Below are 15,616 nucleotides of genomic sequence, written 5' to 3'. Positions count from 1 at the left end.
GCTCACAAGCAAAATGTTTGATTTTGAATACACTCACTGAATCAGTATATCTGGCCTTGATTACACACTGACTGTAACAGCCAATTCGCGGCCTTGATTGCACTAAAAACAACATAGTGAAGAGGGAGCCTAACTATAGCCATTTTTGGGCCTGCCCCAACACATTCAGGTTTTTGTGAGAACATGAAATTTTGTTTTCAGTTAAAATTTAGGAATGGAACTAGTGGAAGTAGGTAAGTGTTTACAAAAACTATCCAACTGTTTTCCAAAATGGCTGTAGAATGTTGTCATATTGTTGTTCCACATCAACAACACTTGGTATTCTCATTCTTTCTAGTAGATGTGTAGTGATAGTTGTGTTTTTGATGTGCATTTTTTTCTCAGTGACTATTGATGAATATGTGATTGTTTGCCATCTGTATATTCTCTTCAGGAAAGTACCTGTTTGAATATTTTGCCATTTCTATTTTTATTGTGTTTTGACAGGTCTTCATATATTTTGGATACAAATACTTTGTTGGCTATATGATTTGCAAATATCTTCAGTGTCAACTGTCTTTTGAGAGCATAACATTTAATTTTTAAAAAAGTTTCCTACATTTTTCATTGGTGCATTATAGTTGTACATATTGATGGGATTTTTTGTTACACATTTGTACATACACACAATATAATTTGGCCAGTATTACTCCCCAGCACTCCCACCCTCCACATTTAATTTTAATGAAGTCCAATTGGTTTCCTTTATGAATTATGGTTAGAATACTATTCAACCACAAAAGGATGTAATTCTATCATTTGTGACAGTTTACCCTGTCTTGTCCAAATGCTATAAAAGCCTCCAAACTTAGTCTCTTCTTTCCATGAAGCTTTGCATCCTCATTATGTGTAAAACTTTCAATCATCAAATAAATTTGCATGCCTTTCCTTCTATTATATTGTCTGTTGGTTTATTTCTCAGACTCAGCCAGAGAATTTAAGAGGTAGAGAAGAATTTTCCTACCCTAAATTACAACATGGATGAAACTTGAAGACATGCTAAAAAAGCCAGTCACAAGGATAAATGCTCTGATTCCATTTATATGAGGTACTTAGACTAGTCACAATCACAAAGACCGAACGTGGAATGCTGGCTGGCAGGGGTTGGGGTGAGATGGGAGTCACTGTTTACAAGATGAAAAATTTCAGAAATTGGATGTACTGAATTGTACATCTAAACTAGCTAACCTTGTAAATTTTACATATTTTTTTCATAATTTTTAAAGAAGAAAAAAATTTTAGTTTCGAAGAAGATAAAATGGGTTTTAAAAATCCTTTAAATTTATAAACTAAACCGATAAATAAGCAGAATACAAAGGAAATTTCAAGGAGTGTCAATTTTAGAAGGCAACTACATGGGAAAACATGATAGGTAAGGGTTAGTTGGTCAGATAAGATCATGCAGACTCTTCATGGCCACTTTGTCTCCAGCAACAAAGTTAATATTACTTTCCTGGTATAAGATTATAAGGAGGAACACTGACAAGTGGAATTTTGATGTGTTCATGTAGATAGGGGAACATGAGAGAGCTCAAGTTATGGATGGATGGTCTGTAGGAATTCTCTCCAAAAAACAAGGTCCCAAAAGAAACTTGTGAGCTGGGAATCACAGGGTTTACAAGGCAGTAGGATATGTTTCAGGCATTGTCCATCTGTGTTTTCTGACTGATGTGAATCCTACTCAGGGAACATCAAGAACTGTAAACAACACTTCCATGGGGCAGCTGGTACACTCTCAGAATTGTATTATTGTGTGAAATCCAGGCATTAACTTGCTTCTCTTAAGAAAATACTGGCTTGCTTCTTTACATGTTTACAGAAATGCCACCTCAACCTTGGAAGGCATTGGTTAGCATGGTAGATCTTAGACTTCCCCTTTGCAGGCCGGGATGGAATCTGTAATCACTAACACATCCTACTTGATCTGATCACTGCATCAAGTCAAGTGGAAAGGTAGATCCACATGGTTCATAGAATTTGTTTGGCTATTTGGACCTGGTAATGTGAAGTGGGGTAGCTGAGATCAAATACTACAGGTTAGCTTTCTTCTGCTGCTTAGAGTATGCTAGTATTAGCCTTAAAAATTGTGACAAATTTTGTCCCAATCTCATATTAATCAGAATGGGGTTGATGGAATGGCAAAATAATGTAGAAATTAGGGATGGATATTCATGGGTCTCTTGCATTTTTATGAGAATTGTGAAAAGTAGTCTTTTTGTTTTAGACTATTTTTTTTTTGCAAGGATCACTATAAAACAAATGGCCTTTTCTTCTTCCTTTATTTTTAATTGGTGCATTATAGAGGTACACATGGGATTTGTTATTACATATTTCCACATGTACACAATATAAAAATACGTGTTAATTCCCCAGTGCTTCCCTTTTCCTTTCCCTCCTCTTCCTTCTTGTCCCTTCCCTCTATTAAGCTGAATTCCCTTCCATTTTTTATGAGACACCATCTGTACCTTTCTTTTCCTTTTTCCTCTCTAGCTTCCCCATGTGAGAAGAAACATGACCCTTGACCTTCTGAGCATGTGTTATTTTGCTTAACATAATGATTTCAAGTTCCATCCATTTTTCTGAAAATGACATAATTCTGCTTTTCATTTTGGCTGAATTAAACTCTACTTTGTATATATACCACATTTTCTTTATCCATTCATTCACTGACACCTAGGCTAGTTCCATAGTTTGGCTATTGTGAATTATGCTGCTGTAATATGGGTCTGAATATGTCATTCTGGTATAATGACTTTAATTCTTTAATCAGCATTAAAATAATCAACTTAATAAATGCTGAAGAGCAGCGTAGCTGGGTCGGAGTTTCCATTCCTAGTCTTTTGAGAAAACTTCATACTAATTTCCATAATGAAAAGCAGTGTAAAAGTGTCCTCTTTCTCCACACCCTGTCTAGCTTTTATTGTTTGTATTCTCCATGGCTGCTATTTTGATTAGAGTGAGATAAAATCTCAGGGTAGTTGTGATTTGCATTTCCCTAATTGCTAGTAATGTCGAGCATTTTTTCATATATGTATTGGCCATATATTTCTTCTTTTGAGAAGTGTCTGTTTAGTTAATTTGCCCATTTATTACTTGGGTTCCTTATTTATTTGGTCCTAAGTGTTCTGAGTTCTTTGTATATTCTGGATATGAATCCTCTGTCAGAAGAATAGCTAGCAAAGATTTTTTTCTCCCATTCAGTAGGTTCTCTCTTCATATTCTGAAATTTTTCCTTTGCTGTGCAGGAGTTTCTTAATATGATGCCATCCCATTTATTAACTCTTCACACTATATTTTGGGCTTTAGGGGTCCTACTGAGAAAGTCATTGCCTGTATATTCGAGTATTGATCCTACCTTTTCTTCTGGAGTTGCATAGTTTTTGGTGTAATTCCTAGGCCTTTGATCCATTTTGAGATGATTTTTTTTTTTATTTTTACAGCCTGTGTTTTGATTCATTATACACAAATGGGGTACAACTTTTCATTTCTCTGGTTGTACACAATATTCACACCATTCATGTAATCAAACATGTACATAGGGTAATGTCTGCGTCATTCCATTATCTTTCCTACCCCCGCCCCACCCCCTCTCATTTCCCCCTACACAATCCAAAGTTCCTCCATTCTTCTTGTACCCCCTACCCCCACCCCCATTATGTATCATCATCCACTTATCAGATAAAACATTCATCCTTTGGTTTATTAGAATTGGCTTATTTTGCTTAGCATGATATTCTCCAGTTCCACCCATTTACCTGCAAATGCCATAATTTTATTCTTTATGGCTGAATAATATTCCATTGTGTATATATACCACAGTTTCTTTATCCATTCCTCTACTGAAGAGCATATAGGTTGATTCCACAATCTAGCTATTGTGAATTGAGTTGATTTTTGTGCAGGATGAGAAATAAGGGTTTTAGTTTAATTCTTCTATACATAAGTAATCAGTTTCCCAGCATCATTTGTTAATAAGACTGTCTTTTCTCCAATGGATGTTTTTGGCACCTTTGACAAGGATTAGATGACCGTGGATGTGTGGGTTTGTCTCTGAGTCTTCTATGCTGTACCACTGTTTTATGTATGTCTTTATGCCAGTGCCATGGAGTTTTATTCTGTGCCTCTGGCATTGCTTTTTTGGCTTAGAAATGCTTTGATTATTCTGAATCTCTTTTCTAATGAATTTTAAGACTTTTTTCTTTATCTGTGAAGAATGTCTTTTGTATTTTGATGGGCATTCCAATGAATCTGTATATTGCTTTTGGTAGTACTACCATTTCAACAATATTAATTCTGCCTATCCATGAACATGGAAGGTCTTTCCATCTTCTTGTCCCCTCTTCAACATCCTTCTTCAATATTCTATAGTTATTTTGTAGAAGTCCTTCATCTCTTTGGTTAGATTTATTCCTACATTTTTTAAGTTATCATGAATGGAATTGTTTCTATGAATTCTTACTCAGCAGAATCATTATTGGTATATAGTAAAGCTATTGTTTTAATTGTAAACAAATGGGGTACAACTTCTCTGAAGTAGAGGCATACCATTTTTGAAATCATACATTTACATAGGGTAATGGTGTTTGATTCATTGTTATTTTTTTCCTTCCCCCTACCCTTCTTCTCCCTCTATACAGTCCCTCCTTCCTCCATTCTTGCCTCCCTCTCACCCCCCATTATGTATCATCATCTGCTTATCAGTGAGGTCATTCGTCCTTTGGTTTTTTTGAGATTGGCTTATCTCACTTAGCATGATATTCTCTAATCTCATCCATTTGCCTGCAAATACCATAATTTTATTCTTCTTTATGGCTGAATAATAATATTCCATTGTGTGTGTGTGTGTGTGTGTGTGTGTGTGTGTATCAGAATCTCTTTATCCATTCATCAATTGAGGGGCATCTAGGTTGGTTCCACAATCTGGCTATTGTAAACTGAGCAAGCTATTGAATTTTGCATGTTGATTTTGTAAACTACTACTGTGCTGAATTTGTTAGACCTAGGAGTCTTGGAGATTTTTTTGGTCTTCTAAGTACAGGATCATATCACCAGCAAACAGTGATAATTTGACTTCCTATTTTTATACGTTTTATTTCCTTCTCTTGCCTGTTTGTTCTAGCTAGAATTTCTATTTTAAAAAGGAGAGTGCACATCCTTGTCTTGTTTCAGATTTTAAGGCAAATGCTTTCAGTTCTTTCCCCATTCACTATGATGTTGGCTTTGAGATTTTGTATATTGCCTGTATGATATTCTATCCCTAGTTTCTTCAGAGTTTTTATTAATAGTGCTGAATTCTGGTAAAGCCATTCTCTGCATCTGAGATGACTAAATGATTTTTGTCCTTAATTACATTTATGTGATAAATTAAGTTATTGATTTATGTATGTCAAGCCATCCTTGCATCCCTGGGATAAAACCAACTTGGTCAAGATGTACAATCTTAATATGTATCTTAATATAATTTGCTAATATGTTATTAAGGATTTTAGCATCTAAGTTCATTAGGGATATTGGTCTGTAGTTTTCTTTCTGCTATGTCCTTATCTGGTTTTGGAGTGTGAGACTGGTTTTATAGAAAAAAACATGGAAATGTTCCATCTCTATTTCATGGAATAATGTGAGGAGCACTGGCATTAATTCTTCTTTAAATGTCTGATAGAATTCAGCTGAGAATCCATCTGGTCCTGGGCTTCTCTTTGTTGGAAGGCTTTTTATTACTGTGTCTATCTTATTATCTGTTGTAGGCTTCTGTGTCCTCTGGATTCAATTTTGGCAGTTTGGATGTGTCTAGAAATGTATTCATTTCTTGTAGGTTTTCCAGTTTATTGGAGAATAAGTTTTCAAAGTAATATTCATTGATCCTATGGATTTCTGTGATGATTTCCCCTTTTTCATTTATTAATCTGGGTCTTCTCTCATTCTTTTTTTAAGTATATTTTTTAATTGTCAATGGACATTTATTTATATGTGGTCCAGAGAATTGAACCCAGTGCCTCACACATGCTAGGCAAGTGCTGTACCACTGAACTACAACTCCAGCCCTCTTCTCTCATTCTTTTGGTTAGTTTGGCTAAGGCTTTATCAATCTTGTTTATCTTTTCAAAGAAACAACTATTTATTTTATTGATCTTTTATATCTTTTTCCCCTCAATTTCACTGATTCAGCTCTGATCTTATTTCCTTCTACTGGTTTTGGAACTGGTTTATTATTTTTTTATTAGGTTGTTCATTATTTGGGACCTTATGAAGGAACTCATAAACTTTCATTTTAGATTTGCCTTCTGAGTGTCTCAGATGTTTTGGTATGCTGTATCACTACTCTCATTTAATTTTAAGAATTTTTAGTTTTTTTAATCAGCCATTCCTCATGCAAAAGTGTATTGGGGGGCTGAGTTGTGGCTCAGGGGTAGAGAATTTGCCTAGCATTTGTGAGGTACTGGGTTCAATTTTCAGGACCACATATAAATAAATGAATAAAGTAAGGGTCTGCCAACATCTGAAAAATATTTTTTAAAAAGTGTATTGTGAAATGTATATATGTTTACATAGCTTAATAGGGTTTTGTCAAATTGATTTCTAATTTCATTCTATTATGATCTGATAAGATGCAGGGAATTATACCAAATTATTTTTGTATTTGCTAAAAGTTGCTTTGTGGCCTAAAATATGGTCTAATTTGGAGAAAATTCCATGAGCTCCTGGGAAGAAAGTGTATTCAGCTGTTGTTGGAAAAAATATCCTGCAGATGTCTTTTAAGTGCATTCAATTTATGTTTTTCAGGTCCTAAGTGTCTTTACTGAGTTTATATCTGGACAACCATCTGTTGGTGAGAGAAGTGTATTCAAATCACCAGTTAATCATACTGTGGTCTATGGGAGGCTTTAAGAGACAATATTTATTGTCTCTTCTATGTAGTTAGATGTACCAATGTACTTAGGTGTACCAATGTAGTTAGGTGTAGTTGGGTAATGAATATTTATTATTATTATATCTTTTTTGATTGTTCCCTTTACCACTGTGAAATGACCTGAATCTCTTTTGATTAATTTTGGTTTGAAGTCTACTTTTTCAGATATGCAAGTAGCTACTCTTGTTTGTTTGGAGGCTCCATTCACATGATTTGTCAATTCCATCCTTTCACTTTCAGCCTGCACCTGTCTTTGCCTGTGAGTCTTTTGCAAACAACACATAGTTGGATCATTTTTTAATACATTCTACCAGCCTATGTCTTTTAATTGGAAAGCTAAGACTATTTACATTCAATGTAATTCTGTATATTCATTAATTCCTGACATTCTGATTTATTTCTAATATTAATTTTGGTCCTGTTTCTAATTTTGTTACTTTTGGGGGGGGTACCAGGGATTGAACTCAACCACTGAGCCACATCCCCAGCCTTATTTTGTATTGTATTTAGAGACAGGGTCTCACTGAGTTGCTTAGCATCTCACTGTTGATGAGGCTGTCTTTGAACTCTCAATCTTCCTGTTTCGGTCTCCTGAGCCACTTGGATTACAGGAGTGCACCACCATGCCCAGCTTGCTTAGTTACTCTTAAAATGAGATTTGTTTGTGAGCTCTGGGTTTTGTTTTTGACTTCTCTGTGTGGAGTATTTCTTTAAGTAAGTTCTGCAGTGCTGGTTTAGCAGTCATACATTATTTTAGTTTCTTCTTCTCTTGGAACAGTTTTATTTCCCAATAAATTTTGAATGACAGCTTTGCTGGACATTGCAATCTTGGTCGACAATATTCTTTCAGGACTTGGAATACATCAGAGAGCCCCTGGCTTTTAGAGTTTGTACTGAGAAATCAGAAGTAGTTCTGATTGGCTTACCTCAAAGTGTGACCTGACTTATTTCTCTTGAGGCTTTTTAAATATTATGCTTGTTCTCTATGTTATGCATTTAAATTATACTGTATTGTGCAGAGGTTCTCTTTTGATCTTGTATATTTGGGGTTCTGAATGCTTCCTGTATCTGGAAGGAAGTCCATCTCAGTCTCAAAGTTGGAAAATTTTATTTCCCTGAAGAGGTTATCCATGCCATTAGCCTGCATTTCACAACTCTCAAGTACAGTGATTTTTAAATTTGGTCCCTTAATGTCCCAGAGTTTGTATATATTCTGATTTTGGTTAGTTGTTTTCTTTAAAACTATAGGAATGTCCCAGGTTGGTCACTTTGTTTTCCAGCTCTGAGATTTTGTATTCAGCATGGACTACTCTGTTAGAGAAACTTTCAGTGGAATATTTGATTTATTGTGTGTTTCATTTTCAAGATTTGTTTGGTTCTTTTACAATATCTTTATTTCCTTTTCTCATTCACATTCTGTATATGCTTCCTCAATTCATTCAGTTGTTTGTATGAGTTCTCATGGAATTCACTGATCATTTTTATAATCATTGTTTTGATTTCTGACACTTCACTCACTTCAGTATCTTTTAGAGTTAGTTGCTGGTCAATTATGAGTTTTAGGGGATGTTGTGTTACTTTATTTTTGTATATTTCTGATATTCTTGGGTTGGGTTCTATGCATCTGTTGGGACATTTTTCTCCATGTGAGCCATTTTAGGCGATGGTCCTCTCTTGCCAAAGTGCAGGTGTGGTATCTTGTGTTAATTCTGCTTATTATGCTGTAGGAGTGAATGTCAATGATTGGGACCTGTAGGTCCACCCCTAGCCATTCCTACTTGTAGCCTCGTTGTTAGTTTGGTTTTTTTGTCCCTTCTCTTTGTATTAAAATATAGCTGACTTAAGAATGTGGCTAATTTGTGTGTGGATCAAAGTGTGCTGTCATTTGGCTGAGCGCAGTTTAGCAGCAGTGTCTCTACCCTGGGAACTTGTAGTTTCCTTGTAGATTCCCAGCACCTCATAGAAAAGGGGGACACAAATAATAACAACAATCAATGGAAACAATATACAGTATTACAAATTATTTTGGGTGCCTGCTATAACATCTACAACAATAATTACCACACAAAAAATGTATGGTGTGGTCAGCAACTGACAACAGCAAAAAGAATAAATAACTGTGAACTAGATCTGGCACTGAAGTAAACTGCAGGTATCAATTATGTCATCCACAGAACTAATAACTGAATTAACACGAATTGTGGGGCAGGAGTTATATAAACCAAACATTTCTAAAAGATGTTAAAAATACAGTTCATTAAGAGAAAGGAAAATGTAATAAGAAGGTAGACAAGTTTAGAATGTTCAATGTGTGAATAGGGAGAATGCAGGGGAGATGCAGTAAGTGATGGTTATAAAGGAGGAGAAAAACAGGATAAGAAAAGCTTTAAGAGAGAAAGAGAGAATTGTGCTGTTAATGGGAGAAGAAAGAAGAAACAAGAGAAACAAAAACAAAACATAACAAAATAAAAATGAAAAACCCTAACCTTCAAAAGTCATAGCAAAAGGAAAAAACTGAGAAAAAAAATATATCCACAAGCCAACCAGCACTGGCAGAACAAAAAATATTTAAAATGAAAAATGAAAAAAATTGAATCATCTCCACTGAAGTGGTCAAAACAGCCCAATGAGCAAGGGTTGAGTTTTGTTAACCCCTTTCTCCTTTTGTGCTGCCAGTTCAAGCACCTGGAGTAGTCAAAGACTGAAGCTGGCTGAAACAGCTTTAAGCATAGACTCTCACCAGTATAATATAAGATGGAGTAGGAAGTACTGTCAAGTGAAGTTTTGTACAGACAGTCCAGACAGATGCACACCCAGGGTGGGGCTGTTTCATAGTTCTATGAGGGGAGTTCTGGCTGCTGGGGCTTAGGTCTAATCAGGCCTGAGGGGCTTTGTGGGTGGTATCTGCTCTGGAGAAATTAGACCAACACACACATGGGCCCATGCAGATGCCAATCTCTGCTGGGAGTCTGCATCTCAGGAGCCTCACAAGAATTCTACTGGTGGTCGGGGAGCCAATCTTCCACACACTCTGCTGCCTATGAATATATCCTTCTCAGGTTTAGTATCCCTGGATATATTCACACCTGCCTATTCAGATTCACAACCCTCTTCAGCTGGTCAAGTGAGGTGTCAGACTCACAGAGAAAGAAAGGTGTCATAGGCTCCCTTTCATTTTTATGACTTGAATCCTCCCAGGTGCGATCTTCTTTGTGTATGTTTCACACACGGTCTGCTAGGTGTACTCTAGGCCATGTTAGGTGCTTGCTGGGACAATATGGCCATATTTGCTATGATTTCTTGGGTTCCACCACAGCAAGCTGCAGCATGACTTCCTCTTAAGATGGCTTCCCACCTCAGCTTTCTGTTTACATGTTGAGAAATGCAGAATACTTTTGAAACACCAGTTCACTGTACAGCCTCTTGATCAGCTAAGTTCAGGCTGCTTTTCTGATGTACAGGTTCTTTCTTTTTCATGCCACATCTTCCCACTGTCTTTCTTCGTCTGTGTTATCCCTCCCCCGTGTTGAACCAGTGCTTCTGCCACTGCTGCCATGCAGCTTGGCTCCAGCGTTCTTTATCCAAAGCACTCAAATCTTTGAGTCTCTAAGACACTCTGACTGTCCAGTATTGAATTTTAGTGCAATCCCTCTTTCTCCCACTTCATTAAGAAGCATCACTCCTGCTGCTCGAATCCTGAGTAACAAAGCAACTGGAAATGCAGCCTTCCTCTAATCTGCTGTCTGTACCTCCCTACCTCCCATCACATGGTCTTTGAAGAGACAGTATTTCCTTTTGGACCAAAGAGAAAATTCACTTAATGTTCAGTATAATTAGAATATTTTCTTCCAGAGTAAAGGTCAGGTGGGTTTACTTACAGGTCATTATAAAAAATGTGGGTTCTATAAGCTTGGTTCCTCTCCTGCAATACAACAGGTATCACTTCACTCTTTTCATGCTGCTCTGTTAGAATTAGGGATTGAGGAACTGGCACAATTTATGAAACTTTTGTGCATTTGCTGTGAGTAAAAATGTCCTCTGACTTTGACCCAGGATACCTATGTATTCTGCCAGTACCTACAATACTGCAACAAACTATCTTGTTAAGTTGCAAGTAGGGTAAAGTCTCAGATCCTTCATAATTCTTGATAATAGGCTGCTCACCTTAATCTTCAAAGACTGCCAACTTCATTCCTTAGGGATTCAATCTGTACATGCATGAAACAGTGAGAGAGCACGCAAGCAAAATGCCTGTATGTATTCTGTTGCAGGTAGCAGTCTAAGAAAAAGGGTCGCTGGAATGGAATCTCATATCAGGTTTATTGACTATTTTCTAATTTATCAATATTAGCAAAGGTCAGGAAGATTTGTTCCAGTGTTATCTGACTGATGGAATAATCTTCTAAATTGAATAGCACTTTGGCTTTCTCCAAAATACTAAACACCTTTAACAGAAAAAAAAAAAAGGGTGAAGTTACCACTGCAATATCCTCAGATAGACCATTTCCCCTCCCGACCTTCCCCAGCTCTTGCCAGGTTTATGCACAGGGACACACACATACCAAAGGGGGAAGTCAGAAAGTAGAAAGAAAAGCTGACAGAGGAGAGGAGGTATTTCTCCATTCCCACTCCTTGATGGATAGGGAATAACAATAACATTTAGGATTAGAATTTCAATTTAAACTATATAAAGTTTCTGTTCTGCCAATGTTAGATTCCCGTTTGACATGCTTACAATCCAATGCTTTCTATTAGTCCTCTAGTTAACATACAATGTTAGGACGGTATATTTTCTACAATCACCTTTCCCCAGCAAATTTCCTTGCTTGGAATGAAGTAGCCAATAATCCCTTGATAGTCCTGGTTTATGACGTTACCTAAGAAGGGAAAGATTTTGACAGGTGAATTATGAAATGGAACCCAGTATTTGGCAGCATTTTGAAAAATTCCTTGAGTAATTCCCATTTCAATTATCTTTAGCAATATGCAGTTAATACAAAAAATACATAATTCCAAAGTTTATTACTCATATATATGAATGTGTTAACTATTTCAATAGACTTATTTCCTTGTGAAATATGATCTTATTGCCTACAGTTTGTAAAAACTGTGGAAGTTAGGATAATAAGTTTTAGGCATGAAAAAATCAATTGTTCATATGGTCACTTTGCAAAATCTGAGACCTGTATGAATCCTAATGGTTCTATAGGATTCTGTTTTTAAACATAATCTTGAAACTATGCTTGTGACATTTAGATATAGTTTCTTCTTCTAGTTGTGTATGTGTGTTGAAGGGGTATCATATCTTTAGTGTTTCCACAAGTAGGCAAAATTCATTCTAAAGGAAGAAGAAAATGTATATATATAAACACAGATCTAAAGGCATTCATTGCAGAAATGATGTATTACAGCTTTGGAAAACATGGTAGCAATATTGTAGCCACTCCTGATTAATAGGATGCATTAAATTTATTATCATGTACTTGGAGATTACTGAAAAGGATACTGAGATGAAAGTATTTTAAAGAAATTAACTATGTTATTAACAATAGTAATTCTTTTGTAACGAGTACACATACAGCCTCTATGAGTAATTTAAAAATTTAAGCCTTTTAAATTGCAAAACATATCAAATACACATATAACTTAGTAACTCAGTAAATCACAATAAAGTCAAATATAACTGATGCCCAACATACTAGATGTCAACTATGTGTTTCTCCCAGAAACTGTATTACTTAAAAAGACAACGGCTCTCCTAATTTCTTTGCTATTCTTTACAGTATTATTGCTTAAGTATGGAACATTAAATACTACAGTTAGATTTGACTTCTCTGTTCTTTACATGAATGCAATTGTACAGCATGTATTTTTTATGTCTGGCTCTTCTCAGTCATCCATGTTGTCTTCTATAGCTAAACTTCATGTTTCAGTATATAACTGCATCACTACTGTTGATGGACCTGTGGCATATGTCTATCCTCTGTGATAGTCCCAAATGATCCTTGCCTCCCAGTAGTCACACCCTATCTCATTTTCTTCTACAATGCATAAGACTGACCTGTGTAGACAACAGGTTATGACAGAAATAACAGAATGTGGTATCTTAGGCAAGTTCATAAAAGACATTGTACTTTCCATCTTGCTCTCTTTAGGATCATGTGCTATATGGGCATCTAGCCACCATATAGGAGGACACTTAAGAAGTACTATGGAGGGGTCCACATGATAAGATATATCTATGTTTGTAAGCTTTTCCTTGTTGTGAACAAAATACCAGAAAAGAACAATTTAGAGGAGGAATAGCAAAAGAAAGCTGCTTAGTTCATGGTAGCCAGGAAGGGGTAGGGATAAAGAGGTAGAAGGTGGGGAGGGAGGGAGGGAGGGAGAGGAAGTGGTTAGGGACAAAATAGAGTCCCCGAGGGCATGACTTCCTCCCACCATGCCCCACCTGTCTACAATGTATTCATTTATCAATGCATAAATCCACACATGAGGTCAGAGCTCTCATGATCCAATTACTTCCCTAAGCCCCACAACTGGACATAGTTGAACTGGGGACTAAGTCTTCAACACATGAGCTTCTGGGGAACATTCCAGATCCAAACCATAACACTTCAAACAGGCATATGAACGAGGCACTTTGTAAGCAGATCTTCTAGACCCAGTGGAATCTGGAATGACAGACACCTGAGCCAATGGCTTTACTTCAATCTCACATGAGACCCTGAACCAGATCACTCAGAATAGTAAGTATTTATTACTATTTTACTTTTTGGTAATTTTTATGCAGCAACAGTTAAATACAGATTCCAGGTTGGGGCTATTACCTATCAGTTTTGTTTTGAACATTCTCTACCGACCTCTTGGTGCTTATATAACATTATTTTCCTGGAAGTAAAACAGGTGGAGCAGAAGTTTGAGTACCTTCCATATTATTAGATATTGCTAAAAAATTGCAAGTAATTTACATTCCAGTCAGCCATATATTAGTGTTCCATTTACCCACCCAATATGGTATGGTTTTAGCCATTCTGTTGGATGTGTCATTGTATTTCATTGCAATTTTTAATTTGGATCTACTAAATGATAAATGATAGAGTACTTTTCTATAGGTTTACTGACTGTTTTTGGTTAATTTTTCAGTATAAAAGTTGCTCCTTCCAATACAGATTTAGTGTAATTCCTATTAAGATCCCAATGACATTCTTCACAGAAATTAAAAAAGCAATCATTTAGAATTCATTTGGAAAATTTATTTGGAAAAATAAGAGGGCAAGAAAAGCCAAAGTAATCCTTAGTGCAAAAAGTGACGTAGGAGACATCACAATATCAGACCTTAAATTGTACTACAGGGCTATAGTAACAAAAACAGTATGGTATTGGCACCAAAACAGACATGAAGGCCAATGGAACAGAAGACACAGAGACATATCCACAAAAATACTGTTATCTCATCCTAGTCAAAGGAGCCATAAACATCATTAGAGAAAAGATAGCTTTTTTAACATATGGTGCTGGGAAAACTGGAAATTTATATGTAATACAATGAAATTGAACCCCTATCTCTCACCCTGCACAAAATTCAACTTTAAGTGGATCAAGGATTTAGGTAGGCATTAGAACAGAGACCCTTCATTTACTAGAAGAAAAAGCAGGCCCAGCTCTCCATCATATTGGCTTAGGTGTCAATAAGACTCCTAAAGCGCAAGAAGTAAAATCAAGAATCAATAAATGAGATGGTATCAAACTGAAAAGTTTCTTTACAGCAAGGGAAACAATCAAGAACATGAACAGAGATCCTACAGATTGGGAGAAAATCTTTACCACCTGTACTTAAGATAAGGCATTAATTTCTAAGATATGGAAAGAAGTCAAAAAACTTAACACCAGAGAAATAAATAACCCAATCAATAAATGGGCAAAGGAACTGAACAAACACTTCACAGAAGAAGAAATATGAATGGTCAAAAAACACATGAAATCTCTAGCAATTAGAGAAATGCAGATTAAAACTACACTGAGATTCCATCTCACTCTAGACAAAACAGCAGTTATAAAGAATATAAGTAACAATAAATGTTGGCAAGGATGTGGGGAGAGAGGTACACTGATTTTGTTGGTGGAACTACAAGTTGGTACAACCACTCCAGAAAGCAGCATGGGGATGCCTTAAAACACTTGGAAAGGAATCACTATTTGACTCAGTTATCCCACTCCTTGGTCTATACCCATTAGACTTAAAAATAGCATACTACAGGGATGCAGGCACATAAATGTTTATAGCAGCTCAACTCACAATAGCCAAACTATGGAAACAACCTAGGTGTCTTTCAATGAATGAATGGATAAAGAAAATGTGGTATATATACACAATGGAATATTACTCAGCTATAAGGAAGAATGAAATTATGGCATTTGCTGGTACAGGGGTGCTTTACCACTGAGCAACATTCCCAGTCATTTTAAATTTTGTTTTTATTTTGAGAAAGGGTCTCACTAAGATATTTAGGGTCTTGCTAAGTTGCTGAGGCTGGTCTTGAACCTATGATTCTCCTGCTTCTGCCTGTTAAATTGCTGGAGTTATAGGTGTGCACACCATGCCTAGCCTACATATTTACTCAATTTTAATTTTCAGACAGGATTACACTAAGTTGCTCAGGCTAGCCT

At 36.2% G+C, this 15,616-nt stretch overlaps 1 protein-coding gene across 1 annotated transcript in view; it reads right to left on the bottom strand.

Moving 5' to 3' along the window:
• Positions 1–10,833: 10,833 nt before the first annotated feature.
• Positions 10,834–15,616, bottom strand: part of LOC306649241 (phospholipid-transporting ATPase ABCA3-like) — a 180,787-nt gene continuing 176,004 nt past the window's right edge. The window contains exons 29-30 of the mRNA XM_079120034.1: positions 11,750–11,823; positions 10,834–11,391 (exon numbers count right to left, since the gene is read on the bottom strand). Coding sequence (XP_078976160.1) covers positions 11,266–11,391; positions 11,750–11,823 — 200 coding nt within the window. The 3' untranslated portion in view covers positions 10,834–11,265. The remainder of the gene's footprint in view (positions 11,392–11,749; positions 11,824–15,616) is intronic.

Source organism: Sciurus vulgaris (genome assembly GCF_902686455.1).
Source record: "Sciurus vulgaris genome assembly, chromosome: 18".
In the NCBI taxonomy this organism is placed as follows: domain Eukaryota; kingdom Metazoa; phylum Chordata; class Mammalia; order Rodentia; family Sciuridae; genus Sciurus; species Sciurus vulgaris.
This window is presented reverse-complemented; position numbering and strand designations above follow the sequence as displayed.